A 23,341-nucleotide genomic window follows, 5' to 3' on the forward strand; every position below is an offset into this window, starting at 1 on the left:
GGGTCAGGTTGTCATTAAAAACTGAGCCAATGGAGAGGAACAAAACTCTCAGGAATGCGACCCTGAGGCCTGGGAGACTTACACACATCTACCCTGAGGCCTGGGAGACTTACACATATCTACCCTGAGGCCTGGGGAGACTTACACACATCTACCCTGAGGCCTGGGGAGACTTACACACATCTACCCTGAGGCCTGGGAGACTTACACACATCTACCCTGAGGCCTGGGGAGACTTACACACATCTACCCTGAGGCCTGGGAGACTTACACACATCTACCCTGAGGCCTGGGGAGACTTACACACATCTACCCTGAGGCCTGGGGAGACTTCTACAAAGCTGAATGGCAAAGAGGAAAAGCACAATCACAGGACAACGTAATCCCAGTCACTCTACAAAATTGGTTTGATTGATTGATTGAAAACTTTATTAGAAGATTTGCAGAAGTAGGTACATGAAAGTACATATTACATACAAGGTCAACTAAAAGGATAAAAACCCAAGAAAGCCACTGGCTTATTTCAATTGGGGTCCTTGGTCTATAACCAAGTGGCGAATAATCCCTTAATGGAAAATAAAATAATAAATATATGATAAAATCTCACATCAATAATTGGGTTTGCACCAATGAATTCAAGTGATAGTGCAAAGAATGTGGCTAGAAATATGTTTATTTGGTTTTACTTTAAAGCATTACGTTTATTGCAAATCCAGCACATGCAATGTAGTTTCCATATTATTCCAGGTATAAAGAATAGTGGTAACTCCATCATGTTCTGGATATGTTTGTCACCAGCGGACTGGGGAGTTTGTGAGGATGAAGAGAATATTATTACATTTGCTATGTTAGTATAGCGACATCATAATCCACACAGTGTTTAATTGATTTCTATGCAAACCAGAGACTATAAAAACAAAAGATATTCATTCTGAAATAACATGAACTATTATCCTTACACTCAGGTGGACTCAATTCAACTTGTTGAATGACTTGTTGAAGACATTTAGCATTTGACCTAATTTTAAGAGTGACAAAGGGTCTGAATACTTATGTACATGAGGTATTTCTGTATTTACATTTTAATACATTTGCAAACATTAAAAAACGTTTTTACTTAGATTATGGGGTACTGTGTGTGGATTGATGGCAAATCTATTCAAAAATGTGAAAACAGTGAAGGGGTCTAAATACTTTCTGAAGCCTATGTAGAGACAAATCATGAATATCATTAACTTGAACCCTGGAAAGCAGTAGAGATTAAATCCCACGATAATTAGTTATAAATTGAATTTGGCCTTTGGAGGTATGAGAGCTCAGAGAATACTGCGTAATTAACACATAACAATGAACTTAAAGCAACAAACACATGGTGGTGTATGGTGAATGATGATGTACAGTATATATGAAAATCATACAGAATTTAAAGGTAGGCTTCAATCAGAGAGTAATGTACAATTTTAACAATGCCTTTTGCAAGGTGAAAAGTTAAAGAGGGTCAGCTAGACCTCATTATGGTGTGTGTTCCAGTACCTCATTAGGTAATCTCAAAGACTGCAGATGTGCAGTGTGTGTGTGTGTGTGTGTGTGTGTGTGTGTGTGTGTGTGTGTGTGTGTGTGTGTGTGTGTGTGTGTGTGTGTGTGCGTGCGTGTGTGTGTGTGTGGGTGAGTGTGGGTGAGAGAGAGAGAGAGAGAGAGAGAGAGAGAGAGAGAGAGAGAGAGAGAGAGAGAGAGAGAGAGAGAGAGGGGGGAGGGGGGCACTGCTGGGAGAAGGAAGAGGGGGAGAGGGGGCAGGGGGGGCACTGCTGGGAGAAGGAAACTGATTACACCTTTGCTGACCCATATCCCATATAAGCTGAAGAGCCTCTTAAACATAACACCTTGACACTTCTGTCCTGCTGCCAGAAAGAGGGGAGAAAAATGAGGGCTCAGCTGAAATCTACACCATGCACCTGAACATATTGCTCAGGACTCTGGTCCTGACCCAACAGTGCAATGAAATATGCAAACAAAAATAGAAAACTTTTACTCATCTTATAGCTACTACTGCAATTTATTGAATCATTAACCATCACACAAATTGCAGTCTATTTTACAAAATACATCACATGGCATCACCATTCTAATGAAATACATATATATAAATAAATAAATAAAACAAAATAAAAAACATGTTACTGTAGTCTTGAATAGAAAATACATTTAGAGTCATTTAATTTGTTTACTGCAATCAATGGAAATCCATATTTGCTCATACTGTATATTAGAATGGCTGCATGTGTGCATACTGTATATTAGAATGGCTGCATGTGTGGTTGGGATGTTCTTAGTTCTAGCACCATCTGGGGGAGATGATATTACCATGCCTGACATATGAATGAATGGACTTTATTGTCATTGCTACAGTACAGGTACCAAACAACGACATTTAGGAGGGGTGGCTCCCCTGGTGTTAGGAAATGGAAAAAAATAATCACTTTTTTAAAAAATCACAAGAAGGGAAGGAGCTGGTTTACATAAATAAAGGCTATGTACACAATCCACTGTACTATACTGTACAGATAGACGACTAGGGTTGTCATATTGCACAATAGTATTGTTTCACGTTATTTAAAGTGTCACAGTTTGCAGGCTTGAAATGTACATGTTTGTGCCTCAGCACTACACCTGATTTTTTCAGTCCAGCAGCTGCCATACAATCCGTCCAGACTGTCCAGGGCCCAGAACTTAGGTCTTTGCTGTGTTCAGGGCCTGGACGGCCCTGTGGTAGAAGCTGTTCTTCAGTCTGTTTGTCTTAGCGGCCAGGGTCCTGAACCGCCTTTTCGAGGGCAGCCTGGTAAAGTGTACGTACCCAGGGTGGGTCGGGTCCCTGGAGATCTTGGAGGCCTTCCTGAGACAGCGTGTGTTGTACAGCTCTTCCAGAGAGGGGAGGGGGGCGCCGGTGATCTTCTGTGCTGTTCTCACGACTCTCTGTAGCGCATTTCTCTCCGCTGTTGTGCAGCTGGAGAACCAGTTGCAGATGCCGTAGGTGAGGATGCTCTCCACTGCGCCGCGGTAAAAAAAAAACAGTATCTCCTGCTTGCTGTGTTCCTTCCTGAGGACTCTCAGGGTGTTTAGCCGCTGTTGTGCCCTCTTGATGGTGCCTTTTGTGTTGTCCTTCCAGGTCAGGTCATCCCGCATGTGCATCCCCAGGAATATATATAGATAGATACATAGAGGTCTGACATATAGATAGATACATAGAGGTCTGACATATAGATAGATACATAGAGGTCTGACATATAGATAGATACATAGAGGTCTGACATATAGGTAGATACATAGAGGTCTGACATATAGATAGATAAATAGAGGTCTGAGGTGACATAGAGGTCTGAGGTGACATATAGATAGATACATAGAGGTCTGCGGTGACATATAGATAGATACATAGAGGTCTGAGGTGACATATAGATAGATACATAGAGGTCTGAGGTGACATAGAGGTCTGAGGTGACATATAGATAGATACATAGAGGTCTGAGGTGACATAGAGGTCTGAGGTGACATATAGATAGATACATAGAGGTCTGAGGTGACATAGAGGTCTGAGGTGATATATAGATAGATACATAGAGGTCTGAGGTGACATATAGATAGATACATAGAGGTCTGAGGTGACATAGAGGTCTGAGGTGACATATAGATAGATACATAGAGGTCTGAGGTGGCATATAGATAGATACATAGAGGTCTGAGGTGACATATAGATAGATACATAGAGGTCTGAGGTGACATAGAGGTCTGAGGTGAAGTTGATCTTGAGGTCTAATCTAGCTGCTTTTTACCCTCCCCAAATCTTATAGTTAACCTTTCTAGGTAACGCAAACTGACCAGTGTCTAGGGGAACTACTCCTGAGGGAAAAGGGAATAAACTGGTGGTACACACAATGCAGTAGCCTAAAGATACATGTTATATATATACTGTATATATATATATATATATATATATATATATATATATATATATATATATCATTTTCCAAATTGCGAATATGGTAGACCAATCACATGTTGTGTAGCAATTATAGTAAATTAAAGTAATAATAATGATACACATGATATGCAGTTAGAAATATTATAGTTGGACATGGTTAATTATTACAACTTTGTGCAGCCTAATCATCGTTGTCATCATTTATTAACTTGAACTCTTTAGGTGTTCCAACCCCATATATAATCTAGGGGCTATGGGGAGTAACAATATGATAAAACCGGGGGACAAGAACCACAGTATTGCAATGTATTGTATTGTATTGCAGTAGTAATGTATCATGACACATGTATCATGATATTTATCGTATTGTGACATTATTATTTGGATTTAGACAATGATGACAGCCATTGTGTAGAACTTTATAATTCCACCTGCTTATAGTGAAATAATGTGATGCTCATAGGGTCAGTTTCTGCTGGCTTCCTTCACACCAGATAACATCATAGGCTACAAGGGGCTCATTCTCTGAGCATTACCAAATAACTTAACATGATTTAAAATTCATACGATTTGCAATGAAAGTATTTAACTCTTTGCAGCCACTTCAGAGTATAAAGCTAAATAGAGTATGATAAAGGGGGGGGGGGGGGGGCTTTTAGACCTGTGGTATGTTTGTTTTGTTAATATGTGGACAGCACTATGTATCTATTTGAACAATGAAACAGGGACAATCCAATGGATGTTATACATACATTTTTTGTATAGGCAACTATTTGCACATAACATATATATTGGTCTCTAATTGCTCAAACCTATTGCCCTTGTCCTGTACATGTCATACTGTACATATATCTTATCTGTACTTATCTGTACCATTGCACGTATATTGACTTTATATTCATTTACTTATACTCACTGTAATACCGTATACTGCCATACAATGCACTGTTTACATAATCATGTCTGTTGCACTATGCACTATTTGCACTGGCATCTGGTTAGATGTCAAACTGCGTTTCGTTGTCTTAGTACTTGTACTCAAAGACAATGAAGATGAATCTAATCCAATCTAATCTAATCTATTTAATCTGGACTTCAACTGAGTTTTACAATCCAGAACAATGCCAGATTCTTGTGAGTGAGCTGCCAGTTTCCTAAATTCTGATGACAAAATGGCAACCAAAAAAAGTGTGTGTATGTCGTTAGATTTAGACGTCTAAAAATACCACACCTCATAAGATTTATATGTGTTATTTTTCTTATCCCTTGACAAAACGTTGTTTCGCAGCATAGTTAAATGTAGAGTATTGTTTTGTTAATATAAACAGCAACAGCAAACAGCAACCACCATGAGACGCCCAGACTTGCTTTTCGTTCTACAAAAGTAAAACGCCTAGCCCGAAAGTGTCTGGGTCAAAAGTAAAATAAAATAAAATAAAAAATCCATAATTGCATAATATTTTTCTTGTCAGTAACAATTGCGTCATTTCACGTCGGTCCCCGCCTAAGCAATGTCCACTAGAGAGCGTTTCTGAGTGAAACTCCAAATACCGCTTGGGATAGAAGAGGGGTGCGGAGTATCAGGATTTCCTAAGATATGTATAGATATAATATAGTATAGAAACATATAAGATATGTGGATATATATATATATATATATATATATAAGATATGTGGGATCGAAGAAGTGTTCGAGTCTCTCTTCCTCACATCACCATAGGATGCAGTTTTGACAGTGAACGATGGACAGCAAGAAACCGCAAAGACTTTATTGAAGTGCCCAATGCCATGGGACTGACATGGGACTGACATGGGACTGCCATGGGAGCGGAGGTTGAGTCGCTGCAACATTCTGTGCCTCGGTGAAACAGACTAAAGAGACTCCGGTGTGAGAGTCAATTCTTCAGATTCCCGGTTGAGGGTCAAGGTAAGTCCAAAAATATGAGTGAGTATGAAGGATGACATCTCTATAGACTATTTATTGGAACGCCGTGAGAACCACTTATTCGGAAGTGGTTAGATCACATTTCTGATTTGCCTAGGCAACTTTAAGAAATATGCGGTCCTCGTTTAAATCATAGGCTACATGTAAGGACCGTTTATTTTATTCTACATTGATAAAAAGGCATAAGGAAAATGAGGCAAACTATTCGAGTGGTGCGCGAGTGACAAGTTGTGATTGACAGAGTGTGTATGGGCAGGGGCGGACTGGAATCAAAAAACAGCCCTGGCATTTGCGACACAACAGCCCTATTTCCAAACGCAACATCAACACGGATTGTTAACATAAAAAGCTTGAGATAACCAGACTGACTAGAATCGAATGTAGACATTTGGAACACAAATGTAACACACACACGCACACGCAACTGACACACTACAATCCAGGGGCGGCGCTAGGGGGTGGCTACTGGGGCTCAAGCCCCGGATGTTTTCTGAAAAGCCCCGAATGTTTTACTTAAAAAAATAAAATAAAAAATAAATTTAAAAAAAACTCTCGTGAGTAACGTGCAGTACCGGAGTCCAACAGAGAGGCAGCAGCTGCGCGACATTAGCCTGCATACTGCGTAGCCTACCCTGCCCTGAAGAAGAAGTGATCTCAATCAGTGCCTGACTTGCAAAAGTGTAAGGATGGATATCCGAAAGTTGTTTTCAACAAAACAAGCGCCAAGAACTGTTGCAGCAGCCGTATCAGCAGCTGACAACAATGACATCACCAGCAGTGATGACATAGATGATGTTTCAGGTTTGTGAATCTTATTAGAAAGGTGACTGACTCACTGACACTACTTTTCCGGTTTGCTAATGCTAGCTGGCTATCATAACATAACGTTATGTTATAATGAAAATGAAACATAGCAAGGTACTGTTACGGTACATGGTAAGAAATCAAACAAAGGATAATACTTATGGAATGGAATGGAATGGAATGGAATGGACTTTATTTGAAAAACAGATGGAATGAAGTGGTTTTTCACTTTATACAAATAAAGTGAATAACAGGCTGATAGTCTTTGATATCTGCACTCTGGTTGACTGAGTAACAAGTGAAAAAGAATGATGTAACGTTAATGTTACAGCTAGTAAACATGGAGTAACCACATTAAGTATGCCCTTATGGTAGTATGTATGTATACAGAACATGACTCAAATCTATCCTAAGATGTAACGCTAACTAACTAAGTTTGTTTAATGTCCCAGGGGGGGATTTGATTTCACAGTACTATACACAGGCCAACAATACATGTAATATATCGTCATATAACACAGGACAAGACTCTAAATACAATATAAGTGGTGAGCACAGAGTCTGCCCTGATATACATACTGTAACATAACTAGCCTCAGCCCATCAATTATGTAATTCTATACAAATATAAATGATGGTGACTGGCAGGGGGAGCTACGTGTGCTGACCTCCCTCTGTGCCCAGAATCACCACAATTAGTTTGCTTCATTAAAGGGTGTGAATGTATATGTGTTCTCCAGTGCCTTTTGTCCGCTTTAAGGTGGTGGTAAGTTGAAGGTTGAAGGCAAAATTTTCCAGCGCGCTCTGCGCGCACATTATATTCTCCCTCTGGGCTAAGCCCCGGATCTCCTACGATCCTAAATCCGCCCCTGCTACAATCGCTGATAAATTCAGAGTGCCGACAACAATCAACACAACGTTATTGAGAGCATAGTATAACCAGTAGTATGCTATAAGGCACATTCAGGACAAATAGGCCAGACCAAAACATGAGAAACAATGCCAACTGCTAAATTCTGAAATCAAACTCACAACAAGTAGGCTAATTCTTTAGATCTTATATTGAACTCCATTTCCCAAGCATAGCCCCTAGTGGGGGCCCCTGGGCTTGAGTCATTGTTCGGGCCCCTACCTACACCAAGAAAGGTTAGAAGTCATAAGGAAACATGTTTATTGACTGGGCAACACAGTGTAAATACAGTACTAGCCTGACCTTGGTCATGTGAACCAGCTTCATAAAATAAACCAGAAACACTCATTCTGCAGTCTGCACGTTTTATTCTGATATTAACCAGCTTGTTAACATTCAATTTGTCACATTGTATACCCACAAACCATATTACTGTGTTGACGCAACTTCAGGGGAGTGTGTTCATTTTCTGCTGTGCACCGCTCCCCTCTTTCACTTTCCCATAGTCATGCTCCCTCCGGACTCTTCAGAAGCAACACTGAGTCATCTAATAAAGTAACACTATTTAGGAGCAGTAACTAGTCTGCAGACTTCAACCATACTCAACTATCATCACTTCTATTCAACACATGGACAACGCATTATTGGATAACGTTTACGTTAGCCCAATATTGCTAGCTTATAGCAAGGAGTCTGGCTAATTAGATGGTAGACTCGCCAGCCAATGAGGGGGCTCTTCACGAGTGCTTCGCCAACCAATCAGGTAGCGGTATTGCTCTACCATCCCCTACCATCCTAGGTTCCGCAAATCCTCGACCCGGGCCGATATAATATGTTTTGGGCCGCGGTTTGCTGAAATAAGTTATTTTCAATGAAAATCACCAGAGACAAAATTACAAATAATATATATATATACAGTATATATATATATATATATATATATATATATATATATTAAAAAAAAAGATAATACATTCTGAGCGGCCCAGAGTCTCGCGGCCCTCCTGGCATTTGCCAGGCATGCCCGGTGGCCAGTCCGCCACTGTGTATGGGGGTCTAAATGTGAGATTTTCAAGGAATACCCCACGCGATTATTAGTTGTATTCGTTTTTCCAGAGAAGTACATTAGGTGTGGAAGGGAGAAGGAGGTCAGAGAAGTACATTAGGTGTGGAAGGTAGAAGGAGGTCAGAGAAGTACATTAGGTGTGGAAGGGGGAAGGAGGTCAGAGAAGTACATTAGGTGTGGAAGGGAGAAGGAGGTCAGAGAAGTACATTAGGTGTGGAAGGGAGAAGGAGGTCAGAGAAGTACATTAGGTGTGGAAGGGAGAAGGAGGTCAGAGAAGTACATTAGGTGTGGAAGGTAGAAGGAGGTCTGCCACGGCTGCAGGAAATCTGATCCGCAGCGGCACCCAAAACCGTTGTCCGCCTTACCAAAGGCACTAAGGCAGGGCTCCTTCATCACTTATTATTACGCATTTACTTTGTTTTATTGAAATGGGCGGGTATGTTAATAAGTATTATGGGACAGCAAACAACCATTGTCATGGTTATAATAAGAGTTGTACACTTTATAGGAAGTGTAGTCTGTAATAAAGCAGGAATGTCCCGTCACTTTGGCTCGGGTAAAGGATGTTCTTTTCCTTAGCTTGTCAACTCGTAGTGCTTACGTTCAACCGTCACTTGACGTACTACTGTAATACTACTTGCTTTACGTACAGCCCCATCTCCCAGGTTATGACGCTGTCTTGCACATTAGTTTCACTGTTTCACTGTTATGCGGACGACACCCAGCTCTATGTCTCCTCCAAACCCTCATCCACCTTCCCACCCTCTTCCCTCTGTGCCTGCCTACAGGAAATCAAATCCTGGTTCCCCTCCCACTTTCTCAAACTTAACAGCAACAAAACCGAGATAGCACTCATTGGCTCCAAATCCTCCCTCACCAAGCAACCCAGTTTCACCCTCTCTATCGACAACTCCTTAGTTTCTCCCTCCCCTCAGGTTAAGAGTCTGGGTGTCGTCCTCGACAGCACCCTATCTTTCCATACCCATATCAACAACACCATCCGGTCTGCCTACTTTCACCTTCGAAATATCAACCGCCTCCGCCCGTCACTCACTCCCAACAGCGCTGCTATCCTGGTCCACTCTCTAGTCACCTCCCGCTTAGACTACTGCAACTCCCTTCTCTTTGGTCTCCCACACAAACTCCTCCATAAGCTCCAACTGGTCCAGAATGCTGCTGCCCGTATAATCACCAGAACCCCTGTCACCAGTCACATCACCCCCGTTCTACAACAACTCCATTGGCTTCCCATTAAACTACGCATTGACTACAAAATCCTCCTCCACACATTCAAAGCCATCCACAACCTCGCCCCCCTTACCTGTCCGACCTCCTCCACCTCAACATTCCCACCCGGTCCCTCAGGTCAGCCTCCGCCATCAACCTCACTGTCCCCCCTGCCCGTCTGTCCACCATGGGGGCAAGAGCTTTCAGCCGCTCTGCCCCTCGCCTCTGGAACTCCCTCCCCCCCGACATTAGGAACATTGACACCATAAACCCATTCAAAACACACATCAAAACACACCTCTTCAGGCAGGCTTATCTCTGAGCCACCCTCCCGACTATTGAATGCCCTGCTGCTGCTGCTTTTTATATTGTAATTTGTAATTGTTTGATTGTCATTTTTTAACTGTTTGACTGTATTTTTGTAACTGTGTTGTACGGCGACCTTGAGTGCCATGAAAGGCGCCTTATAAAATAAATGTATTATTATTATTATTATTATTACCATAGTAACTCCAATACGATGACATCTCCCCAGGGGCGGGGCTAGGGGGTGGCTACTTGAATCCGCCCCTGCATCTCCCCCTTTTAGTTTGACCATTTCTCTTTAAAGTAAACATATAACATAATGTTAAACAACAATGCTATTGTATACGAACAAAGCTAAACATCCTGTATACCCCCCCTCCCCCCGAAAGATCATAGGTCACATTCAGTTACAACTGGTTTAGTGATCTGCCCAGATCTGGGGGGGTGAACTAGTCCTATGTCTGACTGTGTCGTCTGACTGGTGTCCTTGCGAGCAGGTGCTCTCAGCTGGCTCTGGGACAGGCACCTCTTCGACCTCTTGGAACGTTGCTCCCTGTTGCGTCTCGATGAGGTAGGAACGTGACGTGACACTCTCTCTGGTCACTACTGCAGGAGCTGTCCAGGATTTCTGATGGTCCAGCTTTGTGAGAACATGACCACTGCATGGCTGCAGTGAAGGTAGGGATCTCACCCCATGACGTCAGTTGTAGAAAAAGGCTTGCAATGAGAGGGTCCTTCTGCTTGAGGATTCTCTTGGCAGACTGCACAGCCCTTTCTGCGTGACCATTTCCTTGTGGACTCACAGGTTAGGTCTTTGAACTCGGCACTCGAGAACTGTGGCCCGTTGTCACTCACGAACACGTCTAGTATGCCGTACCTGGCACGTGTTGCTTTTAGTTTCAGGGCGACTTGGGCGCTGGTTGTTGTTGTCATATGCAGTATCACTATGTAGAGAGATCCAGAGTATCTACAGTAATAGACTGAGATAACCAAATAGTTCTGTTTGTTATGCTCACACGGGTCTAGGGGTATACGTTCCCATGATCTGTTAGGGAGCGGGGTAGAGATCAACGTCTCTTTCCTTTTTCTTCTCAACTCACAGCAAGACCCTGTGTGGTGAGACCATTATGTCCATCATGAATCCTATCGAGAATGTCTGCCCTCAATGTCTCTGGTATCACTATCCGGCTTCCTCTTGTAACCATTCCCTTCAGTGTTTCCTCCAGGATTTTTCACATTAGTGGCGGAGTGCAAATTTTTCGCGCGCAGAGCGTAGAGCGTGGCCGTTTTTCCGCATAAAACGCGCACTGGCGCTCAAAACAAAGACGTAATTTCACCAAAAAATAGAGGGTGGCAACAATTATAATTTCTTAAATAGCGGTTACGGTAAGTCATTAAAGCCGAGCAGGTGATTTTATATAGAAGGTGATCAAATACCAATATATCCTACAGCTGCAGCGGAACATGCGGAACGCGCATTACACACACACACACACACACACACACACACACACACAGAAAGATCAATACGAAGTAGGCCTACGTGAGAGTACACGCACAAAACCGGCAAACGTTACTCATTAACTGTTTACACAAGTAAAATCACAGTGTGACAGTCAGATGGAGCATTCGCTAAACAACAACAGCAAGGTAATGCTATCAGTTGAGTTAAAGAAAACCAACTCTTACCTTTGAGGAAACCAACATGAGCCCTGCTTACCCGTACCTCCGCCGTTCTGTTTGTAGTGATTTTAGAGGCAATAGATTATTTTTGCCCTGCGCATATTGCTATGAATAGTTCGAAGCTAGGTGCTTGCACGTTAGGTGCGAGAATGCTCGGTTAACCCATTAGCGGGAACATTATTTGTTTCACAAAATAGGCTGATTTAATTGACCATGAACATCAGAGACATACATTACGAATGTTCATTTAATCATTTTAAATAATTTTGCCACTTAGCAGACGCTTTTAATCCAAAGCGACTTACAATTACGAATTACAGGGACATTCCCCCTGGAGTAACTGAGGGCTAAGTGCCTTACTCAAGGACACACTAGTAGTGGTGTGGTTTCAGGCGGGATTTGAACTCACAACCTTCCGATCACAAGTCCAACTCACTATCCACTAGACCATCACTACCCATGCACTAGACCATCACTACCCATTTAAAATACTCTATACTGAGCGCTGGTATAAAATTGTACAGAATTTGTACAATTCGACTGTGGGTTATTGCATTTACTGCTGTTCTCTGGTTCATGTTCTTATAAGAACATGAACCAGAGAACAGCAGTAAATGCAATAACCCACAGTCGTCGCTGATGATGTTGCATTTTCGATTAGGATACGTTTACGGGATTAAAGGGACCGGCGACGGGCGAAGAGAGAAATCCAAATGTCCGGCTAAATTCGGACCAATCACAAAACTGTTTTGAAAAGCGCATCGCCTCGCGCCGCGCGCCTGTTGAGAGCGATTCTCGATTGCAGTGCGAACACAAACGACAAGGTTAATTGCAACATTGTAACATATTGTAACTAACTACGCCCTAAATCGTAACGAAATGTAGGTCTGGAAGCGGCCTAAATCTAGCTTCAATCTGCTTTTTTTCTGTTCTCCGGTCATAATAACTCGCTGCCTTTCTGCGCAGCCTGAATCAAAGTGGACTGTCTGAATCAATTAGTGGCGGAGGAAATTCATTTGTGGCGGCCCGCCACGAATAAATGCATATAGAGGAAACACTGCCCTTGTGCTCTGAAAGTTTACTTTTCACTGGGAAATACTCTCTTATGTTAACTGGGACTCACTCATGTATTCAGGCCACCCTGACCTGATGTATTTGATCACCATCTGCAGCGTCTCATCCGCTGCTGTCCGTCTTCTGTGGAGTAGCAGGCATGTTGTCCATCTTCTGTGGAGTAGCAGGCATGTTGTCGATGACTGCTGCGATGTAGCACTCTACGTCTGAGTGTGTATCCCTCTTGTTCACCGTGTGGTGCAAAGGGCTCCTTGACAGTGTGTCTGCCACAACGAGGGTCTTTCCAGGTGCATACTCATAGTGAGATGCTAGTTTGATTTAGTTCTCTCTCTGGAATTAGCATGTTGAAAGTCTCTTCACACATAACACTAGCATCTGCTCCAGTATCAATCTTAAATTTCACTAGTGTTGCACCAATGAGAAGCTGCACTGTCCATTGCTCATCAGTAACTTTTGCGTTCAGTCATCCCAAAAAGTTTGCTTTCTGCTCATCAGTCACTTCCCTATTTGCATGTGCACATTCTCTCCCAATGTCCGGTTTTGTTGCACTTGTTGCATGCTGACTTGAAAGCTGGGCATTTTCTGGTTGTTGTGTTGCATTTTGCCACATCTGCCTCACTTGCCTCTGACGTGAGAACATGGCTTGCGGCAAATTCGTGGCTGAAATCGCTTAGTGTCTGCTGGCCTTTAAACTGTATGATAGATTTCTGCAACAGTCAAATAGTATAGGCTATATACTATCCGGCTGCAGTTTGCATTATGCTGTTGAACATTCACTGTTGTCAAAAACGGGGTGACTTGACAATTCATCATCAAATGTTCATTCAAAAATAGCTGTACTCTTTAAATCATAACCATTCCACGGCGGGGGAAAAAGAGTAAAAGAGAAAATCATATTTGCCTACCTTATCGTATCTACACAAGGGGAGTTGAATAAATCAATAATGTCATTGTAATCCAAAGTGTCTGTTAGTTCGCTTTCAAATGCCAAAAGTGTCATGTTGTTCAGGCGTCCAGTCAACATTGATGATCTCAGGCTTAATTTAGTGCTTTGCACTGCTGCATGTTAGCACTTTTGCTAAGGTTAGCATGCAGGCTAGCATGACAGGTTGTCCATGCTGTGGCCATTTCTCCTTCATTCCCAGGGACAGCAAATGTCTCACGACGATCCTGTGATTCCTCTTTGGACAGGGCCTGCTGATACAAACCTTTTTCATCATCCAGACTTGTTTTTTTAAGAAAACGGGTCAATGATAGCTGTTTAGCCATAGTTACACACTTAACAATTACCGAGCAGCTCCGTCCTAGCAAAATTCAGATTTGGCGCCTAATGTCGCAAACGTAAAAGAGGAAGTTCTGAATAATATTATTAATTAATATAATATTATTATATTATTATTATTATTGAATACAATTGTAATTATTCCCAAGATAAAACAAATCACATTCAAGGTAATTAGTGTTTTTTTTTTTTTTCTTCATGAATCTGAATATTTGGGTTGTTAACCTGGCTGTTAACCCCGGCCCACCCATATCTGCCCCTGCTTGAGGCGTGTCACCGTGCTCTTCTATTCGTGGTCGTTTGAAAAAGCTTAACAGTGAACGCTGTTTGGAATTCAACATTTTGAAGTAAGGGCAAGGCTACTACATTCACACACTGACAACTCCAGCTGTGCGCGCTTGTAGATTGTGAATGAGGCAGACACGAGCACCTTGTAACGAATGTGATCGATGATTGGAGGGCGGGGGCGGCTCATCAAATTATTATCGAATGATGACATCATGATCTTCACTAACGTTAACGAAAGGAAATGCACTCGCGGGAAAGTCAAGTGTACGTGCACAGGAGCGCTCATTGGGTATTAATATTTATTAAATTATACATATTGCACATTATTTCCCAAATCTTTTAGATAATCAACAACAGACAAATTATGTAAAATGTTTTTTAATGCATTGCTTACAAATTATACAACGTAAATCCCCTCCCAATATTTGTTCCACACCAGCTCACTAGGGGGTGCTGCAGCACCCCTAGTTCCCACAGGCCTGTATTAGGGTGTGTGTTTTAACTTCACACATTTTGTAACATTTTGATACCGCCTAAATGCTATTTATCCAGCCCAACCGCCCAAATGCTTTTTTTCCTGCCCAGTGTGATCAAAAGTAGCCCCTTCGGCGGTAACCCGCCCCATCTGGCAACCCTGATTGAGGGGAAAATGCTCGGGCAAGGCGCAAATGGAGTACCTCTAGCCCAGGCAGTGAGCTGACCTCATGCACTGTAAAACTGTTTAAAATACACTAATATATATATATATTTTTTCACCATACATTTTTTCGGCCGGGGGTGCCTGGCCCCCCTGGCCCCCTGACAAACTCCGCCCATGGTTACACAGCTACATGGAGGATAGGAGAAGACATTGACTAACACCAATGTGATATACTTATAAATAAAATGACCACTTGGTTTTAGTGCCAGACAATTTATCACACAAGGGGCCTCATTCATAAAAAAGTACTTGAACGTCATCTTTGACTTTCACGTAAGCACAGTTTTCTAAACGGACGTAAGCATTATTTATAAAATGGGCTGAGATGGTTTAAAGTTGCGTACGTGCTTCCTTCTATAAATACCAACGCAGGTAAAAATGAACGCAGGTGAATGAGGTTTGTATTAACGCCCTGTGATAGAGGCTGAATTATAGCGGCTGAATTAAGACAAGTGCTATAATATAGGGTAGGCGTTCGTCTGGAAGTGGGAGAGGGCAGAGAAGGGTGGCTTCTCGGTAAGTTGCATTTGTAACGTTTGATCATGACAACTAACCAGGCACATGCTTATACTCAGTACTCAAGTTGTAAAAGAAAATCAGGGGAGGTGGTGGATTTTATCATAAGAGGACAATTTTAGCATCCCCTCGCCAGTGACTTCAGTGTCAGTAACTGTCATTGCATGTGTGCGTGCCCCCTCGCACCTTGAAATAGCAGTAATACCACGTTCATTGATAAAATGACATTAAGTATGGAAAGAGGGGGGCGATTTTGACTGTTTTTATTTCAGGGGGGATGCCATCCCCCCTCAACTCGAGTGCTGCTAATACTGTAATAATATAATGGTCTTATTCTTATCAGGTGGTCTTATTCTTATGGCTGCTCACTCCCTTTGCGAACTCCCAGACACCAGAGAAAATCCAGTATAATTTAGCGCGTGGCCGGGCAAGGTCCGTTGTGAAACGCACTATACTATAGGCATGTTGAAGGGGAGATAGACAGCTACGGAGGGATATAAAGGATGACTGAAATACAATCAGAAACATCAGTTCCTTTTAAATCTTGAATTAAACTCATTTTCTCGGCTGATAACAACATCGTTAATTTTATTACGAGCCACTTGCATGAATTACAGTAGGCAGTGCAGCTCACATGCCTGTAATAACTCCGCATAACCAGTAGGTAATGTGCGTACGCAAGGTCAATACTCGACGTCGAGCTACGATCGTTTCCACGATCAAATTGACTCACGTTGAAATTGTATAAATCACTACGTTGACGTGGTTTTCTACGTACGACACGGGTAAGATCAAAATTTGATCTAAGCACGTTCTATGCATGAGGCCCAAGGCCTTAGATTGCCCTCTCATGGGGTTTCTAATACACCCAGTCACTGAGGGTGTAGGGTTAGGGTTAGGGTCGGTGAGAGGGTTAGGGTTAGGGTTAGGGTCGGTGAGAGGGTTCGGGTCGGTGAGAGGGAATATGTGGTGGAAGGACCATAGTAATTGTTTTTAAAAGGGCAAATGAAGTTAATGTTAAGGGTGGTAAAAGTTCACCCTTTATTGTGAAAACTAAAAAAATAGTGGTGTGCAGCCAGAGGATTAATGGTAACTTGTATAAGCTTACAGGAGCACAATATTTATTTTATTTTATTTGAAAGGGAGGTACTGTATTTACTCAACTTGATTTGATTAACAAATTAAGACCTGCCCCTTCTTCTATGCTGAAACCCCTGAAGGGATAACTAATGCTTTGAGTACAACAAAACACTTATCTGCTTTTCCCGTATCTTTTATTTGTTTGGCTCATACAACAGTGGGCTACACTCTACACCACTGTTGTGCATATGTACCTGTTATATAACTGTTACTCACATTGTTAACCTCTGTCCAATTTCCATGTGTGCGTGTGGGTTCTCCGGGTCATTGTGACTCGGCTTCTGTATGACTTGGCTTCTGCCAAATAGGTTTAAGAGCAGATCATTTACCTGCTTTAAGGACAGGGGCTAGGCTTGTTCAAAAGTCTTTGAAGTACTGCTATTCTATTCAGAGAGTGCTGTCAGCAGCAGGTGGGAGAGAGAGGGATTAAACTGGACTAAACTATCGACAACAACAGAAAATAGAGGTATGCAGTGCATTTCCCATACACAAGTAGATGGTAGATGTGGTAGAAGTACTGTAGATGTTCTGTAATATAAAATGAAAAAATGTGTGACCAAAGACCATAGTGATAACAACAAATAAGGTCATAATTATTCTTAAATTCACAAAATTGTTCTTAAATTCTTAATTTGAGTGTTGAACATTCCATCTCAGTTTCAGCCGTGAGTCTGTCTAGAATAAGGGTTATGTTTGTACAGTCTATCTAGAATAAGGGTTATTGTTGTACAGTCTATCTAGAATAAGGGTTATTGTTGTACAGTATATCTAGAATAAGGGTTATGTGTGTACAGTCTATCTAGAATAAGTCTTATTTCTGTACAGTCTTGTATCCTTTACATTTGTGTGAATTACACAATCCTTGTGTGTTTTCCTGTATCTCATTAATAACACTAGAAAGGTTTTGAACAGTCAAATTGTTTATTTAAATGAAACCATAGAAGGTTCAAAGCCTCTATGGGGCATCTCCTGGATATATTCTTACGTTTGGTACCAGCATGTCATACCAGTTTAGGTTGAGCTGGCTCTGGATGGAGGAAATAATGTTATCATGGTGACTCCAACATTTATTTTTACCAATGATAAATTACAAAAGGACACTCCAAATGTTTTGATTTTAAATCAAAGAATTCAGAATCAGAATCAGAATTGCTTTTATTACATCAATGTATGGATACAAAGAGTAACATTTGTGGGTTCAGGTTCAATAAGACATTGGCATTGCTGCAGAAATACAAAATCAATAATAGAATAAGCAGGATATAAACAACAAAATCAATAAAAGAATGAGCAGGATATAACAACAGTCAACAATCAACAATAACTGTATAAACAATAGCTTCAATAATAATGTAGGTGATAGCAGCAGAATGCAAATCACCAATTCAACATTCTTAATGTAAACAACATTAGGTAATATCAGGTTGTTCAAAAATGCTGTGCAGGTTTCAGTGAGATGTGACACACTCATACGGTGTGAGATGTGACACACTCATACGGTGTGAGATGTGACACACTCATACGGTACAGATGCAATATGGTGCAAAGGAGCAGTATAGAGTTCAAGTAGGTAGTGACCATGTAGTCAGGTAGTCATAATATGTATTGTTATTGCAGTGGAGATGCAGTGGGGATTGGCTTATGCCAGTGTGTTTCCCTAGGAGCCTGATTGCTTGTGGGAAATAGTTGTTCGACACCCTCTGGGTTTTTGCCCTGAGGCTACGGTACCATTTCCCCGACGGCAGTAGATCGAACAATTTCTGATTTGGGTGGCTGGGGTCCTTGGTAATCCAGGGCCATGCTGACACACCGATCGCTGTTAATTCGCTCTGAATTACTGTGAGGTTAACAAACATTGTATGCACAGTCCCCCTAACCCTAACCCTAACCCTATTTCAGGGTAACCAAAAGTAATGGCTTGACAGGTGTTTATTGTCAGTTGTGTTACATCACATCATTTCTTCAGGCATAAGAAAGCTTCAATGTCTAGTATTGATTCTAGGCGAGTCTGCATTTGTCAGCATAAGGACCAAAGTGGTGTCAATCAAGGAAGCCTTTATTAGGCTGAAACAAATGGGAATGTAGCCAAAAATTGATTTAGGCTTTCCAAAATATTTCCCCCCCCCAAAAAAAATAAACACTGGTCATCTCAGCAATCACTAACGAGCTGGTAGGCAAAGACAGACTTCTATAGTGGATGACCGAAGAATGCACCATAATTAAGAAAAAACACAAAGCAACACTCTCCAGGAGGTAGGTGTGAATGTGTCAGAGACTACCATCCGCAGAATACGTCACCAGTCGAACTACAGATGCTTTACGACAATATGGAAACCACTAGTTATCCTCAAAAAAGACACTTACAGTTTGCAAAAAAAAGTACCTAAAACGCCTGCAGGTCTGCAAGTATTGTGGACGGATACGATGAATATGAGCATGTATCAGAGTAATTGCAAGTGGAAAGTTTGGAGAAAAAAGTACTTTACACCATACCACCTCATCTGTGAAACATGGTGGAGGGGGTGTTAATGTTAGGGCATGAATAGCTGCCACTAGATCTGGTTTACTTCTCTTAATTGATGATGTAACTCCTGCAGCAGCAGCAGCAGCAGCAGAATGTATTCTGAAGTGTACAAAAGTGTCTGCTCAAGTACAAGCAAAATGCCTCCAAATTCATTGGATGGCGCTTCATCATACAGTAAGAATGACCCAAAACATACTGCCATAGCAACTACAGTTGAGTTTTCAGGCAAAAATACCTAAAAACAAACAACAACTGAAGACACCCAACATCTGGTGGGGTCAATGGGTCACAGACATCAGGCAGTTATTGCATGCAAAGGATTGTCGACCAAATACTAAACAATGAGTGCTTAATTTGGACATTTGATAAATCTCTCAACCCATCACGTTTGGGTTCCCTGTAACAGGGGGACTAAGCATAAAAGGTGTTGTGATTTCTGAATGGTGAAACCAATACACACATACCATCAAATAAAAGCTGAGAATCTCTACTCTAACTTCATAGTTAGTAGTAGTTTGATTTCAAGCATGTAGAGCCTGCTTCTCTGCAACAAATGCTTCACTGTCCCATTACTTATGCAGCACACTGTATACTATATTGATACTATTTTATTTAGTGTGTATTTAGTGTGTATGCATGCATGTGTTTGCTTACTATACACTATAGTTAAGTGCCATAAAGTATCTAATTTATGAAAAGCATATCAATGTGACCTTAATGAATAGATGCTCATTCACTAAATGGAGCCCCTAGCTCTTAAAGTGTTTTTAATGGCTCTATGTATGCTTTTTCTTAAATATACTAGAAATAACTTTCAACTTTTATAAATATATTTTGAATTCCCCTTAGATTGCCATGGCACTCCTCCTGTGTGTTAGCATGTCACTGCTGCTGGCAGTCCATTCTACCACGGTGAGGAACTGCCACCCTGGATGCCACTGTGAGGTGGAGAGCTTCGGCCTGTTCGACAGCTTCAGCCTGACCAGGGTGGAGTGCAGAGGAGTGGGCCCCAGCTCCATGCCCATCCCTATCCCACTGGACACTGCCCACCTGGACCTGTCCTCCAACTCCCTGGACCTGCTGACTGACGCCATGCTCTCTGGGCCTGGATACACCACCCTGGTCAGCCTGGACCTCAGCAGCAACCACATCACCCAGATCAGCCCCAAGGCCCTTTCCAGGCTACGGTATCTGGAGACCCTGGATCTGAGCCAAAACACCCTGGAGAGCCTGCCCCAGGGCTGCTTCTCTGGCCTCCCCCTGGCTGAGGTGGACCTCAGCCACAACCACCTCCAGGAGTTTGACCTGGATGTGTTCACTACCAAGGGTCATGGCGAGCCTGTCAGTGTGGATCTGTCTCACAACCGTCTGACCACAGTCTCCAGGAGCCCACACGCGGGCACTCTGCATGTACAGAGCCTGACTCTGACAGAGAACTGGCTGAGGACTGTACCCAAGCTAACAGGCATTCCGCTAAGAGACCTAAGCCTGGACAGGAACCCTATCTCCAGCATTGAAGATAATGCCTTTGCGGAGCTGAATGACTTAGTTTACCTATCCCTCAGTGGTCTCTCTGAGCTCTCCACCATCCAACCCAACAGCTTTTGGGGCCTGCTGAACCTCCAAGTCCTGGACCTGTCCAACAATGCTAAGCTCAAGACATTGAGCTCCTCAGTTTTCAGTGGACTTTTCTCCTTGCAAGAGCTCAATCTGTCCAACTCCGGAGTAACATCATTGCCAAATAACACGCTAAGCTACTTGCCTAGCATCAAGAGTATTACCCTGGGCAGAAACGTCCATTGTTGGAGGATGCATAAGCAAGGGCAGTTTCACAGGCAGCTGGGACAGGCCAAAAATGATGAGGTCCTAACCTGTAATGTTAAAGGGATTGTGTCCTGAGATGCTAACCTGTAATGTTAAAGGGATTGTGTCCTGAGCTAACCTGTAATGTTAAAGGGATTGTGTCCTGAGCTAACCTGTAATGTTAAAGGGGTTGTGTCCTGGGATGCTAACCTGTAATGTTAAAGGGATTGTGTCCTGAGCTAACCTGTAATGTTAAAGGGGTTGTGTCCTGGGATGCTAACCTGTAATGTTAAAGGGATTGTGTCCTGAGATGCTAACCTGTAATGTTAAAGGGATTGTGTCCTGAGATGCTAACCTGTAATGTTAAAGGGATTGTGTCCTGAGATGCTAACCTGTAATGTTAAAGGGGTTGTGTCCTGAGATGCTAACCTGTAATGTTAAAGGGATTGTGTCCTGAGATGCTAACCTGTAATGTTAAAGGGATTGTGTCCTGAGATGCTAACCTGTAATGTTAAAGGGGTTGTGTCCTGAGATTCTGCCTTAAGAATGGATCTTCCGTAGCACATTTTCTGCTAAAACTGTGCCTTTTTACACTTATCCAACACATTTTTGTTATTCCTGCCAAACTTGATAATTACTCTTTGAAATCTATTGTTTCAATGTTAATTCAACTACTTTTATATTGCACTTATTCCAATGGTTTGAGGGATTACTACTAGTCCACTTAAACATGGACAAATATCACACAGTATCACAGAACACGTTCTATGTAGCCTATACATTGCTTTATATAACCTAGCTAATATTTATATTTGAGGGTGATCCCTGGATCTTGAAATGAACACAAATGACCAACAATAGGAATCAGTTCTTATGGTCCGTATCAATTAGATGTTTGTCAAGAGTACACGTGGAAGGGTTACTCTTCAGTCATGTCAGACCAAAGGTTAACATCAGTAGTAGTCTATACACATGTAGTAACACTACAATAAATAGCTTTTAGACAATACCTGTGTAGTATGCTGTAATAGCTCTAGAAACATCCCTGTCAGACTGATATTGTATGACAAACAACAATGTACCCAATCTTGTATTAAATAGTAATGTAGTAATTGCTACAGTACAGTATATAACAGGATGGTAATACAGTGTAGCATTTTTATTTGTTGCCATTACACAACAGATTTTTTTTTTTTTCCTATTCCACATGTATACAAAAATCAACTGAGTCACACTGCAATGACCAAGTCATGTTCACATGGCAACAATCTGACAATCACCATGATCTGTTGTGCTTCAAAGAGCAACCTGTACAACTGGGGTTGAAATGTGATAAAACCAGTTTCCCATGACATTTACTAATCAAAACAGCTTTAACTTGTATCCCTGATGTATGCATAAAATATGTTTGGTTGTGAATTGTTACAAATCTCTGCTGACAGACAAAAACTATCTTTGTGTTCAACTGAAACACCACACTATGTTGCATTTGATACATGATATGGTTAATCTTCTTTGCATATTGTGAATGTTGCATCTAGATTAAAAATAAAAAAGCAATAAATATGGATATGTTATGCAACCCCAGCTAAAATCATTGTTATTTTGTGTAACAGTTGTTCAAACCAGTATGTTCAAACCTGCCTTGGTATTCCTGTGGTATGTCATGGACCTACGAGTCAATTAGCCTCATGACTGCAAATAAGGTGTTTTGAATGTCAATCATCTGTAGATAGTTTATATTTATTTATCAATACTGTATATAACTTTGTATAAATCATGAACAATAAATGTATTATTCTCAGATTCACAGTTATTATTATTTATCAACTTTCTCAGACATTCTTTTGAACCTTGTTTGCTATACGTCATATGCTGTATCCACTGCCCAATGCCCTGAAGATTGAAGCCTACTTTCCTCATGCTCCCCAACAGAACAGTATTTCATGTTAAGTAAGTTAATAGAAATCTCTTTATTTCATAGTTAGACTTGTGTGATCTACTAATGACTCACAGGGCATGCCTGGCTAGAGAATCTGTTAAGGCGGCTGGAACTACAGATCTCCTCTGTGTGCTGAGAGTGACTATTCCCTGTGG

At 41.7% G+C, this 23,341-nt stretch overlaps 1 protein-coding gene across 2 annotated transcripts; it reads left to right on the top strand.

Annotated features, from left to right (window-relative positions):
- The first annotated feature begins 5,698 nt into the window (after positions 1–5,698).
- On the top strand, positions 5,699–23,050 carry tsku (tsukushi small leucine rich proteoglycan homolog). 2 transcript variants are annotated; one of them, XM_080543265.1, is made up of 2 exons: positions 5,699–5,903; positions 20,291–23,050. In XM_080543265.1, exon 2 carries the CDS (start codon positions 20,297–20,299, stop codon positions 21,338–21,340), a length of 1,044 nt encoding a protein of 347 aa, XP_080399391.1. In that variant the 5' UTR covers positions 5,699–5,903; positions 20,291–20,296; the 3' UTR covers positions 21,341–23,050. The 2 variants fall into 2 exon arrangements, with proteins under 2 accessions (XP_080399391.1, XP_080399390.1); XM_080543264.1 differs by lacking the exon at positions 5,699–5,903 and adding an exon at positions 17,212–17,383.
- The last annotated feature ends 291 nt before the right edge of the window (positions 23,051–23,341 follow it).

Source organism: Nansenia antarctica (assembly GCF_963989245.1).
Source record: "Nansenia antarctica genome assembly, chromosome: 12".
Lineage (NCBI taxonomy): Eukaryota > Metazoa > Chordata > Actinopteri > Argentiniformes > Microstomatidae > Nansenia > Nansenia antarctica.

Coding starts and splice junctions, on each gene's coding strand:
- tsku (XM_080543265.1), top strand. CDS start 20,297: ATGGCACTCCTCCTGTGTGTTAGCATGTCACTGCTGCTGGCAGTCCAT.